This window comes from Euleptes europaea, chromosome 9 (assembly GCF_029931775.1).
Source record: "Euleptes europaea isolate rEulEur1 chromosome 9, rEulEur1.hap1, whole genome shotgun sequence".
Taxonomy (NCBI): Eukaryota; Metazoa; Chordata; class Lepidosauria; order Squamata; family Sphaerodactylidae; genus Euleptes; species Euleptes europaea.
In genome coordinates this window covers 89,804,993-89,829,031 of record NC_079320.1, presented here as the reverse complement: position 1 = coordinate 89,829,031, position 24,039 = coordinate 89,804,993, and the positions used below count along the sequence as shown (strand labels likewise).

The 24,039-nt window shown below is 47.8% G+C and overlaps 2 protein-coding genes across 2 annotated transcripts in view; both read left to right on the top strand.

Annotated features, from left to right (window-relative positions):
* Positions 1 to 24,039, top strand: part of NOP14 (NOP14 nucleolar protein) — a 280,913-nt gene that overhangs the window by 60,017 nt on the left and 196,857 nt on the right. The window lies entirely within an intron of this gene.
* The window catches only part of MFSD10 (major facilitator superfamily domain containing 10), a 43,033-nt gene that overhangs the window by 17,214 nt on the left and 1,780 nt on the right, over positions 1 to 24,039 (top strand). The window contains exons 9-12 of the mRNA XM_056855123.1: positions 1,961 to 2,069; positions 8,689 to 8,779; positions 11,271 to 11,318; positions 12,426 to 12,515. Of these exons, the coding sequence (XP_056711101.1) occupies positions 1,961 to 2,069; positions 8,689 to 8,779; positions 11,271 to 11,318; positions 12,426 to 12,515 (338 nt within the window). The remainder of the gene's footprint in view (positions 1 to 1,960; positions 2,070 to 8,688; positions 8,780 to 11,270; positions 11,319 to 12,425; positions 12,516 to 24,039) is intronic.

The window sequence follows — 24,039 nt, the reverse complement described above, 5'->3', positions numbered from 1 at the left end:
TTCCTTTACAAAATACTGAATTCTGAAAGGAGAATTTGTCTCTCAAGAGAAAAATCTGTATGGCTTTATTCTGCTCAGAGGGGGCCTCTTTTTAGCAGACAGAGTAGCCCCGAAGCCTTGCTGGAAGCCTCAAAGAGTTCCACCCCATTTTTAAAAAAAAAATTCAGGTTCTTCCCTTTCTTTCTTTCTTTTTTTTTTAAGGAAAGGTAGAGAATGTCTGTACCCCCTGCTGGATCTGGTTTCACACAGTGACCAACCAGTGGGGCAAAGGCCGAGGCCTTCCTCCGGTGTTATCTCCCAGCACTGGTATTTGGAGGTTTGCTGCCTTTGAATATGGAGATTCCCTTTAATCACCATGGCAGGTAGCTACTATTATCTGTTTAATCCTCTTTTAAAGCCACCTATGTTCATTGGCCATCACTGTGTCCACCAGCAGTGCATTCCATGATTTAATTTGCTATTTAGTGAAGAAGTATTCCTTTTGTCCATCCTGAATCTATTACCCATCAACTTAACTGGGTGCTCTCAAATTATAGCATTACAGAAGAAGAAAATGTTCTCTTTATCCACTTTCTCTAATTCTAAACCAGGACCTCGATGTGAGGATTGTTAAATCTGCATGTTGGGGTCAGGTACAAAATCATGGGATGTTAGTACAAACTTGGATCAGTCCCCAGTTTTTGTCAAAAATCCAAAAAGGGGTAAAAATTACAATTCTGAATTACAAGGGGAAAAATTAAGATCTTGCAATGCTAGGTCAGAAGACCTTGGCTGCCATTTTGAGAGAGCAAAAGGGAGGGGGAGCTTCTGCCTGAGCCAGGTAAGTGGAGGAGGAAGTATTGCTGCAGGTGCGGGAGGGGAGCTGGCAGAGCTGTGACTTCATGAACCTGGCAGGTGGGCTGACCAGCAAGTGGATGACCGAGAGAGAGAGAACGGGTGGGTAGGTGGGAATCCTCCCCCATGAGTCTCATAGATTCCCCACTTGTTATTTTATACATTTCTATCATATCTTCCCTTTGTTGTCTTTTTTAAAATCTAAACTGAAAAGCTTCCCCAGAGACTGCACTATAGGGGCATTACTTATACATATACATACAGGAATACCACACTTATGGCCAATTTATTTTCAGTCTCTTTCCTAATAATTCCTAGCATGGAGTTTGCCTTTTTCACCACTGCCCCACACTGAGCCAGCATCTTCACTGAGGTATCCCCTCCACCACAAGAACCCTTTCCTTCTAAGTCCATCCAGTTCAGACACCATCAGCACATATTTGAAGATAGCATTTTTTGCTCCAATGTTCTTTACTTTGCACTTTACTTACCACAAACTTCATCTGCTATGTTGTGGCCCACACACCCCTTTTGGGCAGATCCACTGGGAACTCTTCGTAATCAGTTTTGGTTTTTGCCATCCTGATTGATTTGGTATCATCCGCAAACTTGGCCACTGCGCTGCTCACATAATGTGCATGCTCTCATGGGGTTAGATCCACCCATCTTTTTCATGCAGTGTTGCCCAATTCCCTTCCCTGCCACAGCTGCCATTCCATGTGGCTTTTTTCCATGCAGGACCTATGATCCCTCATGTAACCCTTCCTTCCTTTTTCTGGAACAGAAAAGTTGAAGCCAACCCTGTGGTATGAACGTCTCTTTGGACTAACAGGTTTTGAAGGTTCTCCTGTGGTTTCAAAAACTTGCAAAATGCATTTGACCTGAAGGGACTGTGTGTAAAGTGTCGTCATGTTGCAGCTGACCCTATAAGGGTTTCAAGGCAAGACACTAGCAGAGGTGGTTTACCGTGGCCTGCCTTTGAAGCTACTGCAGTGTAAATTAAATGCTTTTGTACGCAAGGGCAGGTGCCTCTTTCAAACCACTTTCAGCTCCCTTAAAAACTGTTACCAAGGATTTAAAAATTTGTCTTCCTTCCCCCTCTCCTCTCTCTTTTGGCCTTTTATAGCATGCAGCAGGGGAAGATGTTTTTCTTCATTGGGATTACAATGGCTATAATCCAGGGTGGCTACACTCGCCAAATCAAGCTAGGAAATGAACTCAAGACTGTAAAACGGGTCAGTTTCTTTTTATTTTTGTTGTAATTTTAGCTATTCTATTTGCATCCAGTTACACATTGTTCCCCAGGTCATCCCTCCCCCGTGGCACTGACCAGTCTTGGAGTTGCTTAGCTTCAGCAAAGTTGCAATAGTCTGTCACGTGCCTTCAGACCGTATTCATGCCCAGATTAAACAGATTTATTCATGCTTCTCCATTCCTCTTCACTCTTATCTTTGCGAAAAAATTAACCTTTTTCAGAACATTTTTTCCCCTTTCATTTAACTCTGAATGTCTCCCCCAATCTCGTTACTTCCATATGCAAGAGTGCAGAGGACGGCCTTGTGTTTGTAGACTCATACAGCCGCCAATAATGAAGTAATGGGTTCCCTGCATCTTTTTTCTTATATTATATATCATGACTGTGAAGGAGGTATCAGATGCGGTTTGTTCGGTGTTGTAAGCTCTAGTCCTGCGGCCCCATTAAACAGACTTCAGCAGACAACCAATCCACAAAAGCAGTTTTATTGGATAAAATCGACAGGTTTCAGAAGCCGTATTCAAAAGGACACTAGTAAGGGTCAAAGGCAAGATACACAGCATATATGGAAGAGCAAAAGGAGATAGCCGGTTACCCAGGCAACCCCCCCTCCAGGAGGCAGGAAAGAGTACTTGGCGATTCCCACAGTATGGGAATCTATGAAGACTAAACACGGGGCATAGACTGGCCTTGGACAGAACAGCACAACAGCACCTGGAAGCAGCACAATCGCACTACCGCATACCATCCTCATGGCCTGCTCCTGACATTCTGCCCCCCTAAAGACCCCCCTTCACCCTCCCACCGTGGGTTTGTGAGGGTAGGTAGCATGGAATTCTTGTACTAAGCGGGGGGCGGAGACAGGATGGATTCTTCGTAGAGACTTGGGCAAGGAGAGTTCCACAGCCACTGGATTAATAATCCGGGAAATGGGGAACAGACCCACATACTTGGCACTGAGTTTATCGCACGGGCGGGTGGATCATAGGTTCTTGGTGGACAGATAGACAAGGTCCCCCACTTTGCATTCCTTACCGGGGGAATGATGTTTGTCAGCCTGAGCCTTGTAACGCCGTTTGGCTTGCTTCAGATTTTTAACCAGCCTTGGCCAGGTTGTTTGAATTGAATGTACCCATCCGGCCACATCCGCTCCCCCCTCCTCCTCAGAAACATCAACATGACCAGTGGGGCCAAACTCTTTACCATGGACAACCTGGAAAGGGCTGAACCCTGTGGATTGGTGAACCGCATTATTATAAGCATATTCAGCAAAAGGCAACAGGTCTACCCAATCATCTTGATGGTAATTAACGTAACAGCGTAAATAGCATTCCAACACCGCATTCACCTGTTCAGTTTGACCATCCATTTGGGGATGGAAAACACTAGACAGTCCTTGTTCTACTCCGACCAATCTGAGAAAAGCCTTCCAAAATTTGGCCACGAAATTTGAACCCCTGTCCGTGACTATTTTGCTCGGAAAGGAATGGAGACGGAAGACATGTGACACAAAGAGGTGGGCCAATTTCAGGGCGGAAGGGATACCTGCACAGGATACAAGATGCACCTGTTTCGAAAACAGATCAGTAATCACCCAACGAACTGTCTTTCCCCCACTAGGGGGTAGGTCCATCATAAAATCCATTGCAATTATTTCCCATGGTTTCGAGGGAGTCTCCGGTTGTAAAACTCTGGGCGGCTTGCCCTGAGATCGTTTGGCTGCTGCACATATGGGGCAGCTGCGGATGAAGGAGTCCACATCTGACTGCATGCCCTCCCATCAAAACTGTCTCCGTAGCAAATGCAATGTCTTGAGAAAACCGAAATGTCTGGCGGTCTTGGCGCCGTGAACCAAACCCAAAACCTCCCCCCACAACACTTCCGGAACATACAACTTAGAATCTTTGTACCAAAACTCCCCGCGTTTAATTAGAGTAGCTGGAAGAGCCTGCGAGGAAAGTTCCACTTGATAACTGCGGAGGAGGGTCTCCTTAAAGGAATCAGTCAGTCCTTCCACCCCCTCCGGAGTTGTGCTGGCAGGCAGCTTGACCGGGGACAGAGCCGACACAGGTGAAGGGAGCGGCTGAACGGGGCGCTCGGGTCCCCGCACCTTGGGAACCATGGCTGTCAGTCGCTCGGGGAAGAGGAAGCGAGGAGGGCGGCGCTGCTGGCTCAGCCGGGTGTGGGGCTTCCCCTCCCACCGAAAGCGGCGGCGGTGGGGATCAGGTTTGAGAACGGGTTTGTACGGCCAAAGTGGGCAATAGACCTCATTGGGCAGGGGTGAAGAGCGACTCTGGGCCGATCGACCTTGGTGGGATATTGGGGAAGTCTGGATAAAGCATCAGCCAGAAGGTTTTGCTTCCCTGGTACATATTTTAGAACGAATCGAAATTGGGCAAAGAAGTCCACCCAGCGCACGTGCTTCGCGGACAGCTTGCGAACCCCCGTTAGGGTCTCTAGGTTTTTGTGATCGGACCACACTTCAAAAGGCACCTTGGAACCTTCTAAAAACTGCCTCCACACTGTCAGGGCATGCTTTACCGCGGCGGCTTCCTTTTCCCAAATGGCCCAATTGAGTTCGGATTGAGTGAAAGTTTTAGAAAAATAAGCGCACAGATGCAGGTGTCTATCCTCCCCCCGCTGCAGGAGTGCACCCCCCATCGCTACATTGGAAGCGTCTACGTGCACTATGAATGGTTGATTGCAGTCTGGGTGCTGCAAAACAGGCTCGGATGCAAAAAGCTGCTTAAGACTATCAAAGACGGCTTGACACTTGACACCGGCAAGCCCGGGTGTTGGGTAAGGTGGCGGTATCCCCTTTTCCCTTAGTCTTAAGGAGGTTCATGACGGGTAGCGCAATCTGAGTGAAATGTGGGAGGAACGCCCTGTAAAAATTTGTGAACCCGAGAAATCTTTGGACCTGTTTACGAATAGAGGATGGTTCCCAACTGAGCACCGCTTGCACCTTTTCAGGATCCATAGTCAGTCCCTGGTGTGAGATATTATATCCTAGGAAAGTCAATTTCTTATGGAACTCGCATTTAGACACTTTAGCATACAGCTGATTGTCGCTGAGATGTTGCAACACCTCTCGAACCAAGGCAACATGCTCATCCATGGTTTTAGAGTAAATGAGAATGTCAGCTAAATAAACCACCACTCCTTTGAACAGTAGATCATGGAAGATCTCATTAATCAGTTGCATGAAGACTCCTGGGCCCCCTTTTAATCCAAAAGGCATCACCATAAATTCGAACATCCCAAAGCAACTGGAAAAGGCTGTCAGAGATTCATCCCCCTCCCGGATTCTGACTCTGTAATAAGCCTCGACTAAGTCCAATTTGGTGAAAACGTGTCCCTCCTTCAATTGTCCCAAGAGATCAGAAATGAGGGGGATGGGATAGGCATTCGTTTGAGTAACAGCATTGAGTTTTCGAAAGTCAATACACAAATGCAAATCTCCTGTTTTCTTACGCACAAAGAAAGCCGGTGCCGAATAGGGCGCGGTGGAGGGTCGGATGAAACAGCGAGCCAAGTTCTTAACTAAGAATTCACGGAGTACCGTCCGTTCCGTAGGACTCATTGGGTAGATCTTACTCTTTGGCAGTTTTCCATCCCCCACCACCTCAATAGCACAGTCCGTCCGGCGGTTGGGGAGTAACACATCACACTCCTGCACATTAAATACGTCTGCAAAGTCCTGATAGTCGGGTGGCAATTGGGTCGGACTGGAGGTGTCCGAGGCCAGGGCAGCAGTTGGTTTTATTACGGTTTTAATGGCCACTTCATATCGGTGTAACTCACATAGCGGGCTATTGAACGTTAAAGTCTCAGCTTCCCAGGCTATGGTGGGGCTGTGTCCTTTGAGCCAATTTGCTCCTAACACCACAGCATATCGAACATTGGGCACAATAGTGAAGTTGATTTGTCCCAATGGTGGCCAGTTCCCATCGCCACTCCATCAGTGCGACGGTCGACTTCCCCCCCCTGAAATCACTGCCATCCATTTGAGCAAATTGAACAGGTGCCGGCAAAGGGACTGACTTCAATTGGAGCGCCTTTAAGGTGGTTTTGTTAATTAATGAGCAGGCACATCCAGAGTCTATTAAGGATTTAACTTGTAATTGAGGACCTTTTCTATAATGTCGTAATATCACATCTACATACACAGTCTCTTCTACTTCACTCACCATGACAGGAGCCTCGGGTTTCGCAGGAACACCTGCGGAGATCTGCGGTATCGCTCCCTCTACCGCAGACCCAGTCAGTTTTTTGGCTGTTCAAGGGGAGACTCCAAGTTAAGGGCTGAGGAGTTCCAGTGGTCATCCTCCTCTGAAGACACGGAGCTACTCTCCCCAGGAGTAGTAACTGTAATCCTGGACCCCGACAGGTCCGCTGGCGAAAGGTCCATCGTCACTTCTCCGGCGTGCAGAGCTGGGGGCGCTTTTTGTCTTGGAGCGATGCCCCGCTCAGCTGCGGTACCCCTCCCCCGAGCGCATCCTCTCCCGTGAGGAGTCCCCTCTGGCTGGGGAGTGGGACTCAGCAGTCCCAGATGTGATGTACAAGTAGCAGCGAAGTGACCCATAGCACCGCAAATGAGGCAGGCTCCCCTTTGAAACCGCAACGCTCGGTCTTGCGGGGGTAGAGCCGGCCTCCGCGGGGCCTGAGGAGAGGCAGGCTGCTGGCCAGGGGGTTGTTGGCCTAGGACCGGTGCCGGCGCAGGCGCCACTTGAGCTCACTGTAGGCTACCGTACTCATTCATCAACACGTCCATTTGGTCCTGCATATGGGCCATATGATCCAACAGCTCTCGGTTTTGAAATCTCAAGGCATGGATCTTCTCCTCAGCCCCCCCCCAGTCCATCGGGCTTGGCTGACTTGGTAGTTCGTATTCCAGTCGCCCTCCTCTGCATACAAGTCCACCTCCTCTGAATATTCTTGCACATCAGGAGCAAAGGTGAGCCGTTGCCTGCACGCTACCTCCTGGGGCAGGCCAGGTTCCGGGGAGCCTGAAGAAAATGAGGGGAAAGGCCAGTCCAGTCCGCCGCTAACTTTTGACCGTGCTCCAGTTCCTGCTGTCGCTCGCGCCTGAGTGGCGGTCGCATCCACCAACAGTTGCTCCTCCGCCTGCCTCTGGTCAGCGAGCGCTCGGTCCGCCTCGAGTGTGGCGACCGCGGCGGCCGTCACAATTGGTTCGGCTGCTTTTTCCAAGAGCATTTGGATCTCCTTGTGTTGGCCCAACAGCAGTTCGACCTGTTGAGCAAGATCCGCAGAGAAAGGACCAAACTCAGGTTTTAGTACCTTCTCGACATCGGCCGCCATTGCCATGGTTGGCGGTAAGTTCATGAGGACCAGGACTGTCCTGGCGGCAGCGCTCTGTGCTTCCTGGCGGCATTGGGTGGGATCTGGAACAATTTGCGGAACATCTCCCTCCTGAGCCCCCGCCATTGGGAAACAGAACTCGAGCCCCTGGATTGGGGCCGCCGACTCCTGTTGTGTCCCACGGAGCGTAAGCTCAGCCAATACCCGAGTTAGCAGAGCAAAGTCCTCCTGCACTAACCGGGACTCCTCCAGCAAAGTATCCAGTCCAAAAGGTCGTTGTGGGCACGCAGATCAGCGTCCTGAGTCCTCCAGGGGGTTGCTGCTGCCAGGCAACGCCACTGATCAATCACCAGCCCAACCAGCAGTCCGCTGCGCCTCCTCCAAGACAGCGCGCAGAAAGGGTCCTCGGGGAGCTCGTCCTGCGCCCCAAGCCGAGGAGACAAGTGTCCAGGCGAACCCTCCAGGTCTCCAGCCAAGGTCAGCAAGTAAGGATAGGACTAGTGTCCTAATGTAAGCTCTAGTCCTGCGGCCCCATTAAACAGACTTCAGCAGACAACCAATCCACAAAAGCAGTTTTATTGGGTAGAATCGACAGGTTTCAGAAGCCATATTCAAAGGACACTAGTAAGGGTCAAAGGCAAGGTACACAGCATATATGGAAGAGCAAAAGGAGATAACTGGTTACCCAGGCAACCCCCCCTCCCGGAGGCAGGAAGGAGTACTTGCCGATTCCCACAGTATGGGAATCTATGAAGACTAAACACGGGGCATAGACTGGCCTTGGACAGAACAGCACAACAGCACCTGGAAGCAGCACAATCGCACTACCGCATACCATCCTCATGGCCTGCTCCTGACAGGTGTCTGGGAACCAGCTCTAGCTCATTGTGGCTTGTATGTAAGAGGCTGTTTGTAGTAGGGAAGCCAATTCCACCATCAAATCACTGCGCACAAGAGAACATTCCCAGGTTGAAGGGAATGCATGCCCTCCGTCTGCCGTGTGCCTGTGTCCTTAGCTAGTCTTCTTTTGGTTGAATGATTTTGAAATTGCCAGGGATAGCTGTAGTGGTTGTGACCTTCCCTCCTTCTGTTCAGAGCAGTTGAAGTGGAGGAGGAGATGGGGATTGTTGGTGGGCCCTGACCCCTGACTCCTTAGCTCTCCTCCAGCTCCTCACAGTAGCAGGACAGCCCCAGAGAACAGGATCTGGCCCTTTGCTGCTTGAGAGAAAGGCTGTTACTGCACAACTCAGACTTTTCTTACCCTCTCTTTTTTGCAGGCGATTCTGTTGTCAATTCCTGCTTTCCTGTTGATTGGCTGGAGCGGGGGCATGGTCTGCTTGAGCGCGGGATTGCTGCTCTACTCCTTTGGTGAGCTGCTCAAATGAATCCTTTGGGGTTCTGCGTGGGAAATATGTTCAGCGATTTCTCGAGGCCATTAATCCATATAGCTTTGGTCTTCAAGAGGTGTTGGCTTGGAGTTTGTTCTAATGCTGATGGCACTCTTGGAAGTTGCCATGAGGACATTTGGAAAGGTCCCTCATGCCTCTCTTATCTCTGTTCACATTGGATTTTTCCAGTCTCTGTCCACTTTCCAAGAGCTAGAGAGAATTTGTGGACTACATTAAACAGCCCTCTTGGTTTCCTGCTTAGAAAAGGAATGTGACCTCTTCTGGAAAGTCCTGAGGGCTGTGCAGTAAGCAGGGGGCGGAGGGCAGCTGCCCAGTCAGAAGGGGCACCCGGGTGGCAGGAGCAGCAGAAGCGGGGGAACCCTTCAGCTTAAACGGGAAGGGTTCCCAAATGGTGAGGCGCTCTGTTCTCCGGGTACCCACTGAGCAGACGGGTTGACTGGCTCTGACCGTTCATCGAGGACAGCTCCTCGAGGACAGCAAAAAGGTGGTGAGAATCCTTCCGCGGTAAGTGCTTGGAAATGTGGAGTAAAAATATTGTTGTAACATGCTGAATGAAACATCTCACTTTAGGATGAGGAACATTTTTGGTCTGAGGAACCTATGAGTTGACCTGTGGGCCTCAACCGTGTGCCTGCCCTCTGGCTTTATGTGTGTGTGCAGACACAGTCCCCATCTGTCTCCCCCAGGACTGTGTGCTCCCCGGTGGGGGGAGGCACAGGACAGCACCTTGTCTAAGGTCTCCCCCCCTTCCCAAGCCTGGACCCAGCCGTGTGCCATTTTTATCACATGGTTCAGGTTATGCGGAACTCCTGAGGGAAATCATCACAAGAAGGGGGGCCTCACTCATAGACCCTGGAGCTGCCTTTAGGTCTGAAGGGGGGGTAGAAGTCTACTCCGTTCCCCCCCCCCTTAGTTTTTCAGCACTGGCTGTTTGTTGCAGTATCTGTTTGTTGGGGTTTTAGTTTAGATATTTAAGCTTAAATTATCAGTAACTCTCACTGCTAAAGAGAATATGATCAAACTGTTTTATCAGTGGTATCTAACCCTTCATGAATTAGCTAAAATTAATCAAGGGGTTAAAGGTGATTGTTGGATTTGTGGAGTTGACACAAACTTTATACATATGTGGTGGAGATGTAGTAGAGCCAAATAATATTGGAAAGTGATGTCTGGACTATTTCTCAAGGAATATGAAAAGAGTTACTTTCTCCTCTACTCAACTCATGTTGAATTATGTAGACTTTCTTCCCAAAGATACTCAAGAATTTGCTTTAATTGCTATAACCTTTACAAGATTAGTCTTTGCTAGATAGGAACGTAATTCCACATAAAGACGAGTGGAATGTGTACAATTGAGTAAACTAACCTACATGCTGCATGGGAAGAAGTTAGATCAGTTTGATAAGTAGAATATTATTATGACTAGGATGGTCTCTATGATTTGTTTGTAGAATTTAAGATGAATGGTGTAGTGGTTAAAGTATTAGACCAGGATCCAGAAGACCCCAGGGTCAAATCCCCCCTCTGCCATGAAAGCTTGCCTGGGGGACCTTGGGCCTGTCACACACTCTCGGCCTAATCTACCTCATACGGTTGTTGTGAGGATAACACAGAGGAGAGGAGAACGTTGTAAGCTTCCTGTTGAGGAGAAAGACGGGATAAAAATATGGAAGAAAAAAACCTTTCTTTTTGCTGAATAATTTTTTTAAATACTCTTAGATAACTGCCTGTGCAGCACTATTTGGGGATGAAGAGTGCAGGGAGTCCCTCTTCTCTACATACACAAAGAGGGCAGTCTTACCTACCAGTCCTGGAAGAGGGGCCTGTCCCAGAGCTAGACGCCCGCCCCCCGCCCCGAGGAAGAGCAGCCGTCCAAAGCAACCTCCTGCTTTTCTTGCTGGGACCTGGGCAGGGGCATTAGAAGTAACCGGCAGAAGTCCTGCTTGCAGGCCGAGTTCTTTGTCCACTTGCTCCTACACTCTGTGGATCATGGCTGTGCGCTTTATTTTTTGCTGTGGCTCAAGTCTAGTGCCAGACGATTTCCTAGTCCTGGTTAGAACAGGAGGTTTGCTGCTGGTCTCCTTCACCTCTGTCAGACTTTGCACATTCTTCTGGCTCTCCCATCCTGTTAGGTATGGGTGCTGTAGACACCCCTGTGAATATAGTAATGATGGACTCTGCGTATACATGCCTTGTTTGCTCGGTGCAGAGCTGAGAATTTGCCCCTCGGAACCCCTCGGGTGTGAAAGAGGATGTCCTTATGCTGCCAGTGTGCACATGACTCGTGTGCCTGTTTGTGCAGTCGGGTCTTAGTTTGTGCAGTTGGGCCATTGCTGAATCTCTGGCCCCTTGTGGGTGTGCATTTTTTTTGTTCCTCTTTGCCTTTTGGTCTGTCAGGGGATGCCCTCAGAACTCCTTTGTATTCTGATGTGTGCTTCGCTTGCTTCTAGCTGCCGCTGCCGTGGTTCCTTGTCTGTCTGCAGTGGTGTCAGGCTATGGTAAGTGGCTCTTCAAAATCCTTTGAGGAGAGGGTGCATACCGGAGAGGAACCACTTGCCCTCCAGTTGAGCTGAAGAAATGGGAGTTCTGTGTCCTGAACCTTTAGTGCCAAGAGAGCCAGCGTGTTGTAGTGGTTAAGAGCGGTGGAGACTGATCTGGAGAACCGGGTGTGATCCCCCACTCCTCCACATGAGCGGCGGAGGCTAATCTGGTGAACTGGATTTGTTTCCCCACTCCTACACATGAAGCCATCTGGGTGACCTTGGGCTAGTCACATTCTCTCAGCCCCACCTACCTCACAGGGTGTCTGTTGTGGGGAGGGGAAGGGAAGGTGATTGTAAGCCAGTTTGATTCTTCCTTAAGTGGTAGAGAAAGTCGGCATATAAAAACCAACTTCTCCTCCTCCTCCTCCTCCTTCCAACTTTTCCTTTAGGTGAGAAAGGAAGCTTCAACCCAAAGTCTGAAATCAAAGGCATCCACCTGGACCTTCCTGCCCTTTATATAACTCAGAGGGAGAGGAAGTGGCCGCAGTCCATTGTTATTAAAGTTGTACTAGCATTCCTGTTTACAATTTACTACTCGGGGACATTGTTTAGACAAAGAACTATTCTCTTAATTGGCAAGTACAAAATTGTGGCTGCCTGTTTGTATCTTATGTGGGCATCAATGATGAAGGGCACACTTGATGCAAATTAATTTCCATGCTAACCAAACAGTGGCCTACCAGAGGCCGAGTTGAGGCCCTGTTCCCTAACCCAGAAGTCCTCTGGACAGTCTCAACATACCTCAAGGAACCTGATTCGGAGTTTGAGTACTGACCCCAAAATTGCCTTCCAGGGAGCGAAAGGCACGGTAGAGCCTTCCTCTGTGGCGCTGTGTAATGAATATTTTGCCTTTCTGAAGCAGAAAGACAGAACTAGCGAGTGAATTTATTCTTTTCTACAGTGGTTGGAGGAGGCCTGCCTCAGTCTCTCCTTTAGTCAGCACAAAATGGGCTGCATAGATGTGAATAATTTTATCCAGTCACTAGGGTTCAAGAAATAATGTAGAAGAAGGGGCACTGAGTGGCATGGAGAGAAAGTGGCACCTGGCTCTTCTTTTCCCAGGGTCAACAAGCCAGAAAGGAGCCGTGATGGGCATCTTAAGGAGCTTGGGGGCCCTTGCCAGAGCCACGGGACCGGTGCTATCAGCGGCAGGTAATGTCGCATCGCAGGTGTGCATGCATCCTTGTCTTTTGGGGGTGCCTCTATCACAAAGTGCAAAGCTTTCCTCTAGTTAAAAAAAATGGACAGATCTTACCGGGAACTGGGACCATCAAACAGAAGAATGTTTAACACAAACCCCACCATTTTTGCTGTGACTTGAAACCTGGGGGATACCTTCATCCTTGTGGGATTGGTGTGTTTTAAATACCTGTGCTAGAAAAGGCTGTGGGCAGCAGAAGGGGCTCGAAAAGAGGCTGTGTCCCCTATTTCCTCCCCCTCTGCTTTACAATGTGTAGTCAGCAGGGGCAGTCTTAACCAATAGGCAACAGGAGCAGCTGTCCAGAGCTCCCTGCTGGGGGGCCGATTGCTCATGGCCTTTCCCCCCAGTTTGGGGGGGATCGAGAGCAGGCTACTGCCATTGGTTCCGCCAACTGCTTCTGGCGTCAGGCAGCCAGCTTGGTGAGGGCCTCTTGCGCCCACCCTATCCGGGCAGCTGGCTTCTTCCAATGGCTCCCAGCCTCCTTACATGGAGCAAGGCTTGGACTCTGCAGGGGGGGCGTGTGTGAGGGGGTCAGGAGCTGCTTGGAGTTGACTAGTGATTCTGGGGGCCCGTCCTGGGCTTTTGCCAAGGGTTTGGACCCCTCTGTGGGCTGAGTCACATTCTATGACTCTCAGCTTAATGTGGGAATGACCTCTATTGAAAAATTGCATCTCAAGTGGCTTGTGGAACTAAATCTCCTAGCTTTCTTACTCATGTTTGAGATAGGGTAGCTTCAGAGCTCTGAACCCCACTTAACTCACTTGAGCTCCATATTGCCTGGGGCAGGGGTCCTGAATGTGGTGCCTGTGGGTGCCCATAGCGCCTGCTGACACCTTTTCTGGCGCCCACCAAGTGTTTTTGGAAAGTGGGTGGGGCCAGGTAGGACTTTTGCCCTGCAAGGCTTCTGACTGACTATTGGAGATTTGATTGGCTGTGCCGATTTTCTAAAGTGTAGTTTTGGCAGCAGCAGCCAAGCACAGCACAAGGGCTCTGCACTGTGTTACCGAGTTAAGCTGTGGCAGCCATTTTGTGGGTGGCTCCACCTCCAGTGGCAGCCATTTTGTTACTGCGCCCACCATGCCGTGTCAGAATTCCAAATGTGTCCGCAGGCTCAAAAAGGTTGGGGACTCCTGGCCTGGGGTGTTAAAATGAAAACAACCACCCTGTAAGGAGCCTCTTGTAGGGCTGGCCCACCCTCTGAGCCCTGTGCCGTTTAAATAATCCAGTCTGGAAAACCCTTCTGACTAGGGTTGCCAACTGCCAGGTAGTAGCAGGAGATCTCCTGGTAATTCAAGAGATCTCCAGCCGATAGAGATCAGATCACCTGGAGAAAAATGGCCGCTTTGGCAATTGGACTCTATGTCATTGAAGTCCCTCCCCTCCCCAAACCCCGCCCTCCTCAGGCTCCACCCCCAAAATCTCCCACTGGTGGCAAAGAGGGACTCCTGGCAACCCTACTTCTGACCCAGCCTGTGTTCTCCAGAATAAGTGTGGTTTGGCCACTTCAATAAGGCCTCTCTATGCAGGGAATGGGGAAGGCTGCTGGTATTGCTCAGCAAGAGCACATGAGATGTTTTTGCCTTAAGAGGTCTGGGGTTAAATGGTACCTGGACCAGGTAAGGAAGGGACACCTCTCGTTCCCTTCCAAGCAACCTGTGTATACCAGAAAGGCCACCTTGGGTGAATTCCCACTTCTTGTGATTGTTCATAATGTTCTTTCTTTCCAGTATACTGGCTGGCAGGAGCTGAAGTTTGTTTTACCTCCTGTGCCTCTTTGTTCTTCATTCCCCTCTTGCTGCTTGGATGCATCCAGGAGCGAACAAAAGAAGAATAAGCATCCCTGCCATTTCCCCAAGAAGGCAGCTCTGGCTGGCCAAGGAACCAGTTTATGGGGGCCTCCACTGGGGTTACCGCTGACTCCAACCTCCGCTCCTCCTCCTGCGGTGGCTTTGCGCTTACAGATATGCTGGCCGCACAGGCCCGGGAGTGGGGGGTTCAGCTGTGCTGAGTGGAAGAGTCCCGGAACAGAAATCTCGGTTGCTGCCTTTTAGCAACTGGCACTGTTTGTCATAAAAGGGGGATGGATATCTTGCCAACTCACCATGGCATGGCGAAGTAGCAAAAACAGTGATACAGCAAAGCTTCATGTTGAAGAGGGGGGAAAATTATTCAGTGGAACAGAACAGCATGATCAACAACAGGCCCTGTTTTTTTCTGATCATGATGCCGTTGCATGAAATCTCCCAAAGAGCATCCACTCTCGCTTTGAGCCGACCCAAGAGGGATAGTGACAGTGTTTTTCCTAGCACAAATCAGCCAAGACCAGGGATTGCTGGACACGCCTGCAGATGTTGGCAGTGGGAATTTGAGCACGTTAGCAAGGGGGGGGGGTTAGTTGCCTTAAACCAAATACTCGGGTGGCTTGCCAAAGACCTGTGTCCCACTCTTGGCCCTGGGGGGCAAAGACCAGCGAGCATCCTTTGTGCTTGTGGTATTCACTACCTTTGGGCAATGCAACTCGTTCCACTCTTGTGACTCTGATTGTATAAAGCAAGACACATTTGGTACTCGGACAACCTCGCTACTTTATCAACATTAAAATGAGTAACCCAGAGCAAGTTCAGCCTCTTTGGGTGTGATTTCACACCGCCAATGTACTTTTCCAAAGGGAGACTCACGCATCTCCTGTGTCGTGTGAATGGCCCCTGCCCCCAGTGTTGGTCTGTCTCACTTTGAGGTAGAAGCCTGGCTCCCTCTCCCCCACACACACACTTTTGTGTAAGCCCTGAACTTGCTGTTGTCAAGTGTACTGAGCTGCTCTGCCCAGCAGTTCAGTTTGATTGCCTGGCAGTTCATGGCTAAGCGTCTTTCAGTACCTACATTTGGTATTTATTATGGTAGCATTTCAAGAAACCTTTCCCTGGGATGTATTATTTTAGAGCCAGTGTGGTGTAGTCATTAAGCAAGTCAGACTAGAATCTGGGAGACCCGGGTTCAATTCCCTAGTTGTGCCATGGAAGCTTGCTGGGTGACCTGGGGCCAGTCACTCTCTCTCAGCCTAGCCTACCTCACAGGGTGGTTGTGAGGCTAAAATGGAAGAGAGGAGAATGATGTAAACTGCCTTGGGGTTCCCATTGGGGAGAAAGGTGGGGTATAAATGAATCAAATAAATAGATAAGCTAAAACTAGAGCCAAAAATAACCATTTTTGATCTGCATTTGGGATTTGAATAGTAAAAGGAAAACAAGATATTTGGAATTTGATGGGGCTTAATATGGGGCTTCATTTAGGATCTCTAGATTAAAAATAAAAATCTAAATTATATTTCCTTATGAAAAGTGGTTGCATAATCTTTTTGTCTACAGTTAGCCACCAAAATATATAGGAAGCCCTATTTAAGTATTAAAACTACACAAAAAGGAATTAAACAGGGGCTAGAGAGGATTATGGCTATGCTATTCCGTGATAGTCCTGTTATCTGATTAGTTCATAGGCAAAATAGTCAGCCTTACAACCTAGCCTCCTCTTCAGCTCTTCTCCTCTGTGTGTGTGTGTGTGTGTTTATTAGCATTCCTTCCACCTCACTTTGCCCCCCTCATGCTTTTCGTGGGGAGCAGAAATGGGGAGGGGGCACGGCAGACTGCAGTGGGAGGGACCAGGAAGGCGCCAGCCCTTGGTTGTTGCATGTCATACGTCTCCCTAAGGGCCGTCAGGGCTTTTTGAAATTCCACAGGGAAGAATTTGCTCTGCTATTTTGACATTAGTAATGTGGCATAAGGTGCCTTGTTTGGTTGGCAAGCCATAATCTAATAATGAAATTATTTGAAACAAGGGGGATTCAGATTTGAAAAAAACTTTATAAGGTGATAGTCGAGGTTATCCTGGGAGATTTCTTCCCATTCTGCTGGCAGGAGACAAAATATTATTTTGCAGAAAGTCACCATGTGATGAGAATTTCAGAGGGCTGAAGGACCATCAGAACCTGGACTGAGCTGTGGCAGACAGTCTTGACCCCACTGTCAGCTTTGCCACTACTGGTAATGGGTTCTGGAGGAGACATTGGCCCATATAGTTTGTGCTGCTGGAGAGCAGTCAGCAGCAACCTCTAAGAAGTACAAGTGCCTTCCTTTTTGTTTTTCACAGTGATTTGTAAAACTTAATTGGTAACAGCGGACTTTTGAGTTATTCACCCCCATACCCGTCAGGAGGTCCCTGACTACTTATGAAATGAAAGGAAGAGATTTTCTTCTATAAAAGAGCACTTCATTAGGCTCACATGAGGATCTACTTTTCTCTTCTTTGGAGTCGGAATAGCCAGATGGTCTGTCTGGTCTTCAGCCGGCCAGATGTTGGCCAGGAGGCTTGGTTTGATGTCCTGAAACGGTTTGGGCTGACAATGTTCCATCTCCAGCTGTCTCTATTCTCACTGTAAGCATATAGCATTTTTGTTACATTATGAAATTGTATGTTCTGCTTCCTCTGAGTAAACGTTCTTTTCTTTTAAAACTACTGCCTTCTATTTTTTTATTGTGTTTTATCCCCTGCCCTCCCCAAGCCAAAGCCAGGCTCAGGGCGGCTCACAATATGAAATTCATACATCAAATACAATAAATACAATAAAATCACATTACATCAAATCAATAGAAATGGAATTGTTTCCATCCCCATAAAACATCCATAATAAATTAGTAAAAATTAGCAAGTGACGCACTTTTTTAGATCATAGAGGCCACTGCAAAGCCTGTGAACACCCAGTACCCCCCCACACACACTTTGGATTGATAACTGATACAGAAACAAGGGGGGGTAGGGAGGCCAGCGTCGATTAAGTTATTCAAGTTATTCGAGAGCGCCTGTCTTACCCAGCAATTGCCGAAGTGCTACACCTCATGGTCTCAATCCACTCAGCCGTTGCATGCACCCCCAGGAGTGTGCCAAGTTTCCTTAGTGGATTTTTCTCCAGAAAGCGCATGTAAAATGTAGCCATTTACAGATAATGGAAGGTCTGGCAGAGGTTTGTGGACCTTTCCACACCTTTCTTTTTCCTAAACAGTCTGCCATCTGCCTGGGAACCCCTCTGGGCGTCTGGAAAGCATCACAAACCATAGTACGCGGTGTGGCACTGTGAGGGAAATCTGGTAGAAATCACTGCCCCCTTCCTCTGCCAATAGCAGCTACCGGCAGTTTTAACTGGTTCCTCTCATTGCAGCAGGCCCCATGTAGGGAGACTTGGGCCCTGGCATTTGCCACACCCTTTTGCACAGTGTCAACGCCTCCTTTCTTCTCTGGTATTTTTACAAAGTCAAACTTTTTCTCTGCTGTAGTTCCATGAAGCCCTGTTCAATCCCAACGTACTACCAGCCACTTTTGGAGGATCCAGACTTCACCTGGTGGATGTAGCCCCTAAATCCCTTTCTTGTTCAAACTGCCCCCACCACTTTTGAGGTTTCCTCAGGAAGATGCTTTTTGGAGCAAGACAACTCCAAGATCGATTAGATTACATGACTGTTCTCCTCTTGAAACCTGGTTAGCACGAGCCAATGGCCAGAAATGTGGGAAGATTTTCTATGTTGCAGATTCACCAGGCAGAAGAGGATAAGAAAGTTCAGAACAAAGTAGAGTTTCATGCTAGCTGTTCTATACACCTTTGAGGCAGACAAAGCTATTCCATCTTGATGTCGGGATGATCTAACTGTGATGTATACATATGTGTGTGCTTTTAAGGGAGCCTTCACAAACTAGTCTCACCCCGCCACAGCCGTATGGGAGAAGCCTCAGTTCTAGTTCACCGTGTATGTAGTTGTAGTTGCCAGTGAGTGCTGGAAGCAATTAAAAAAGTATAATGGTTTACATGGGTCCTCCACCAACCCTGCACATCTGGCCAGGGAAGAGGAATGGCTATTATCCTTTGTAAGTCCTTCAACATCTGCAGACGTCCAGTGGAAATTATCACTGGAATTGACTGTATGCTACTTAACGTTAGGGACTAAGGATAGTTCAGGCATCCTTCTTGTTTACCAACTGCCTAGTTCCCCCGTAGGCTGCCTCTGAGTTGGCAGCAGTCTTGTCGGAGGTGGTGCCGGAAACTCCTAGACTGAGCCTTGTGAGGGCCGAGGAACCCTTGCCAGGACCGGCCAAGGATTTTATAGCTTCTCTGATTGCCTTGAGTCTCTCCCAAATCATGATTGCCCCAAAGAGGGCATGAAAGAGGTCATGCCCTGGGCTTAATCTTTTGCACTGAGCCTTTGAGGGGACCACGAACCTGAACTACTGTCTGACCACTGCTTACTTAAAGCCAAGGTGAAGTGAGGGTTGCTGGAGTCGGAAACACATTATAGGTGTCTACATGCCAATGCTAGAAGTCTCCGAGCCATGATAGGGGAGCCAGAGTGCTTGGTGATCGATGACAATTTAGATATAGTAGGTATCTCAGAAACATGGTGGAATGGGGAAAAATCTATGGGAAACAGTCATCCCTGCTCTATAGGGAGGACAGGATGGTGGGGTGTTTCTTGACTCTTCTCTGGGTTTTGTAGTGTTGCTGGGAGGCATCACCCTTCTTTGGCACTCGATGGACTGGGTTTGGTGTCTCTGGCGGTTTCTGGTGTGCTGAGTATTAGCTGCGTGGCACTTACAACCATGGTCAAGTACTGGTCTGCTTCAAAGCAAGTATTGCTTGGTACCATTGCAACCAACTGTATCTCAGTGTTTGGAAGGTTAGAATTTTGGTTAATTCATTCATTTGTGATGTAATTCACACAAGAGTAACACAAGTTCCTGGGGCGCACTTAGGTTAAACAGGAAATATGTTCAAGACTTGTAAGCAAACTCTGCCTTGGCTCTCACCTACAACTTTCTGACAAATCATGATGGGTAGCCGTGTTAGTCTGTCACTAGCAGCAGAAAAGAGTAGGAGTCCAGTAGCACCTTAGTAGCCATACGTCTGATCTGAGACTGTAGTCTGGGGAGTTGGGTGAGCACGCAAACGACGTTTCTGTACACCATCAGAAAGCTTGCACATTTTACCAGTGCAGGTTTCAGCTGCACATCTGCAGCACTCCAGGCTCATGTCACGGCTTGTATGAGAGCTTTCTGCCCAACGGCTGTATCGCACACCGCTGCGTTTCCAAGAAGGGTTTGGAATTCTGCCAATAGTTAAGACTTCCTGTAGAGCGTTTGGTCCGAGCGCCATTGTTTCCTGGGGGCTCCCAGGAGACACCAAGAGTCGTTTAGATTTGGAGTGCAAAAAGCACTCCAACTCGGTCCTAAATAGTGGATCGGGAAGCAGGAAATTCCCCTGCAGCCTTCAAGAGCGGTTTGGACTCCCATATTCTCTGAGAGAGCTTTTATTAAGCCTCTCTTAAGACTTGGAAGTTGTCCCCGCCGGCATATAGGGGCCACCATTGCCACGGACGACTCTTTGGATTATAGGCTTTGACCTCCTCTACACATTAACATCAAATAATCTATGAAAAGAACAAGAAGCCTCACCTTTGGAAGTCAGAGTGAGTAAAAAGACACTTTTTGCCTTTATCTTGATTGACAAGACCTGAATGACGATACAAACACCTACGAAAACCGGCGACTCCCTGCCCAGCGTAACAAGACTTTTAAAATAAACAAATGCCATTAAATGAACTGACTAAGACCTTATCAACTTGATCAGTGAGTAGACGCAATAAAAGGGACTTTTGAATGACTTTACAACTACCAATTAAATGCTTTGAGGGGAGGGAGGGAGACGAAAACCTCCCCCCCCCACTTCCGGCTTTCTTTGATTCAATGTCCAGCCACGTCGCCTCATAAGACCGGAAGATAATAAGAAGGGCTTTGTTACCATCGAAAAGATAGGGCAGATTGGAAGACTTGAAGTGAATCTCCCCGGTGTAACCATCAAATCGTTCCTACCACTTAACCACCGAGAGGAGACGATGCAGGGTCTATGATACTGCAGTTTCCTGTCTACTTTCTTTTCTTTATCTGTGCTGCTTTGAAGCGTAATTGAGGATATCTTGAAAATTACAAAGCCTGCTTCTATATAAAGAATACAAGCAGATATGTCAAACAAGAGGATGGAAGAGATGTTACTCAAACAAATGGACATGTTTGCAGTGCAACAAGATTTAGTCTTTGAAAAACAACAAGCGCTCTCACATCAAGTATTTCAACTAGCTGAGGTGATGAATATCCTATTTAAATCAATTAATGGAAAACTGGACACAATTATTGAGGAGATCCACGATATGAAGACCCAAGATATGACAACAATTATGTCAATGGAAAAAAATGACAATGAATTAGAACAATTTATTTTTAAAGAGGTAGCTGCAAGTGACCAGCTGGCAATGAGAGAGAGCAACATGAGAGAACTCAATACCTCTACAATCTACTTGTCTGAGTTACTGCTGACAGGAGGAACATTATTATCCCAAGAAAACACTTCCTGGCAGCCAGCGATGGAGGGAGACATGACGAAGGATTTTACCAAGAAGCTGCTGGAAATTTTAACAAGAAGCCAATGGATACAATCACTGGGATCTTTTTTTACATTTTCAGAGGCCAGAATTGCAGCTACTATATTGAAAAACGGGGGGTGGGGATTGGGAAATAAAGAAGGACTGGCAGATCCCCTCCCAAAACAAGATAATGGCTAAAATGATGCTTATTTTTGGGGTGTAAGGGAGCCACGGTGGATTTACTTTGATGAATTTCTAATGGGAAAATTTGTTTATGTATTGATCTAATCCCTTTATTATAGAATAATAGAATGTTATATAGAGACAATGATGATAATATTATAACTAGGTAGGACTTGAAATTGCTTATAGAAGTAGTATAGATGGCTTAAAGCAAGTCTGTATGAGAGAAAATAAGGATTAGAAATTAATTTGAAATGCAAAAGTGTTAACCAGTAGAATTAGTGACTGAAGAAGATGCGGGGAAGTCACATATAGTAGATAGCATTGAATATTATAGATAACATATTCTCAGTAATAGCAATGAATTTTTTTTTGTTACAAGCAGTTACAACCGAATATATTGTTGAGATATGTTTATTTTTGTTGAATTGTAGAAAATAATAAAAATAATTTAAAAAAAAAAGGAATTCTGCCAATAGATACGAGGTGGGACCATTGTTCATTACTGCTCACATCAGTGTCATGATGAAAACAATGGTGCTCAAATAAAAACATCTGGCGACCCTTTTGGAATAACAGTGGCTGTACAAAACCTGTCAAAGGCTGCAGTCATGAAAATTTTCAGATAAAATAACCTTATGGAAGCAATCACTGCTGATTCCTGTCAAGGAACCTGACTGGAAAGTGGATTTCCGAACTCGCTGTGGGCAGTAGAACATTTGGCCTGACATACTTAAATGGAGCAGTCAAAGTACTCTGCACTAGTAGCTGGTCTCCCACTGATTTAAAAGGTGTGTTTTCTTTTGGCTAAAGATACTCTTGCTGAACATGAAGAAGAGGGGGCATGGTTCGGTAGAGCATCTGCTTGGCATGCAGAAGGTCCCAGGTTCAATCCCCGGCATCTCCAGTTTGTCAGGATCAGGAATCTGTCCCTAGCATCCCATAAGCAAACTCATCCAGGCAGGTAGCTCTGAAGCAGTACTACTTTATTAGGAGCAAAAAGACAGATTAAAGGACTGACTGCCTACAGGCAGGTGAGGCTAGTAATGGCAAAACATAGGCAGGTTACATGTTTAAAAGCACTACAGGCTGTGAAGGTAAACATGGCTAAGCAACCCCGAGATAAGCGATTCCCAGGAAGGAAGACTAAACATTAGAGCGCAGCTGTGGAAAACAGGACGAGCGAAACTGCACAGAGTTTACAGGCAAGAGAACCAAGGACTTGACGTGTAGCCAGAAACTGGCCTACTCAAGTCAAGAGCCTTTACTCCTGCTAACAGCAAAGGCCTGACACTGGCAAAGGCCTGACATTCTGCTCCCCCTAAGGCCCCCCTCCCAACAAACGGGTGAGATTTCTGGGGGTAAGCATCGTGAAATTGGTGAACCAGACGAAGGGCAGTTACATGGTGTTCAGCCACCCACTAATCATGACCCGGACCCAAGTGCTTCCAGCGAACCAGATAGTAGAGCACCCGCGGATCCGGGAATCTAGGATCTTGGAAACTTCAAAATGTTCTCCCCCCCCCCCAACACCACCGGGAGCTCAGGAGCAGGACCGGGGTGCCATTCTGGTGTGGGCACGTATTTCTTTAGCAAACTGACATGAAACACTGGATGGATGCCCCTCAGGGACTTCAGAAGGCTGAGTTCCACTGTGACTTAATTAATGAGCCGTGAGACTGGGAAAGGCCCCACATGCTTCTCACTGAGTTTTTTACACAGGGAGCAGAGGTTTTTTGTGGACAGATATACCTGGTCCCCTACCTTGATGTTCCTCCCCTGAGAACGGTGTTTGTCCGCTTGTGCTTTGTATTTGCACTTGGCCCGCTCTAAATTCTTTTACAACCAGGGCCAAGTGTTTCATACTACGTTCACCCAGTCAGCCACCTCAGTGTCAGCCACCTCCCCCAAAAGATCCACATTACCAAAGGGTCCGAAGTCTTAACCATATATCACCTGTAATGGGCTGAAACCTGTGGACTGATGGGAGGCATTATTATAGGCATACTCTGCAAAAGGCAAAAGATCTACCCAATCATCCTGGTGGTAATTTACATAGTAACGCAAATAACATTCTTTCACTGAATTGACATGTTTGATCTGACTGTCGGTCTGGGGGTGGTAGGCACTGGATAACCCTTGTTCCACCCCTACCAATTTAAGGAAAGCTTTCCAAAACTTTGCCACAAACTGTGTGCCCCGATCCGAGACCACCTTGAGTGGGAAGGAGTGATATTTGAAGACATGTGACACAAACATTCGAGCTAATTTTTGAGCTGTGGGAAGTCCCGTGCAAGGGACTAAATGCACTTGTTTAGAAAAAAGGTCTGTGAGCACCCATAGTACTGTTTTCCCCCAGCTAGGAGGAAGATCCATGACGAAATCCATGGCAATAACTTCCCAGGGAGTCGAAGGTGTTTCCAAAGGCTTCAAAAGTCCAGGTGGCTTCCCCACCACCCTTTTGGCTGTAGCGCAAATGGGGCAACTGCGAATAAAAGAATCTAAGTCCGTTCTCATCCCTGACCACCAGAATTGCCTGCACAAAAGATGCAGGGTTTTAACAAAACCAAAATGCCCTGCCACCTTGGAACCATGGCTCCGATCCATCACCTCCCTCTGAAGAGAAACAGGAACGTACAGTTTATTTTCTTTAAACCAGAACTCCCCCCACTGCTCGGGAGTAAACAACGAGTCTGTGGGACGATCCACCTTGCTCTGATACTGGGGGAGTCGAGAAAGCGCATCTGCCAACTGATTCTGCTTGCAGGGCACATGCCTTAAAACAAAACAGAATTTAGAGAAGAATTCGGCCCAACGCACCTGCTTTGCCATGGGT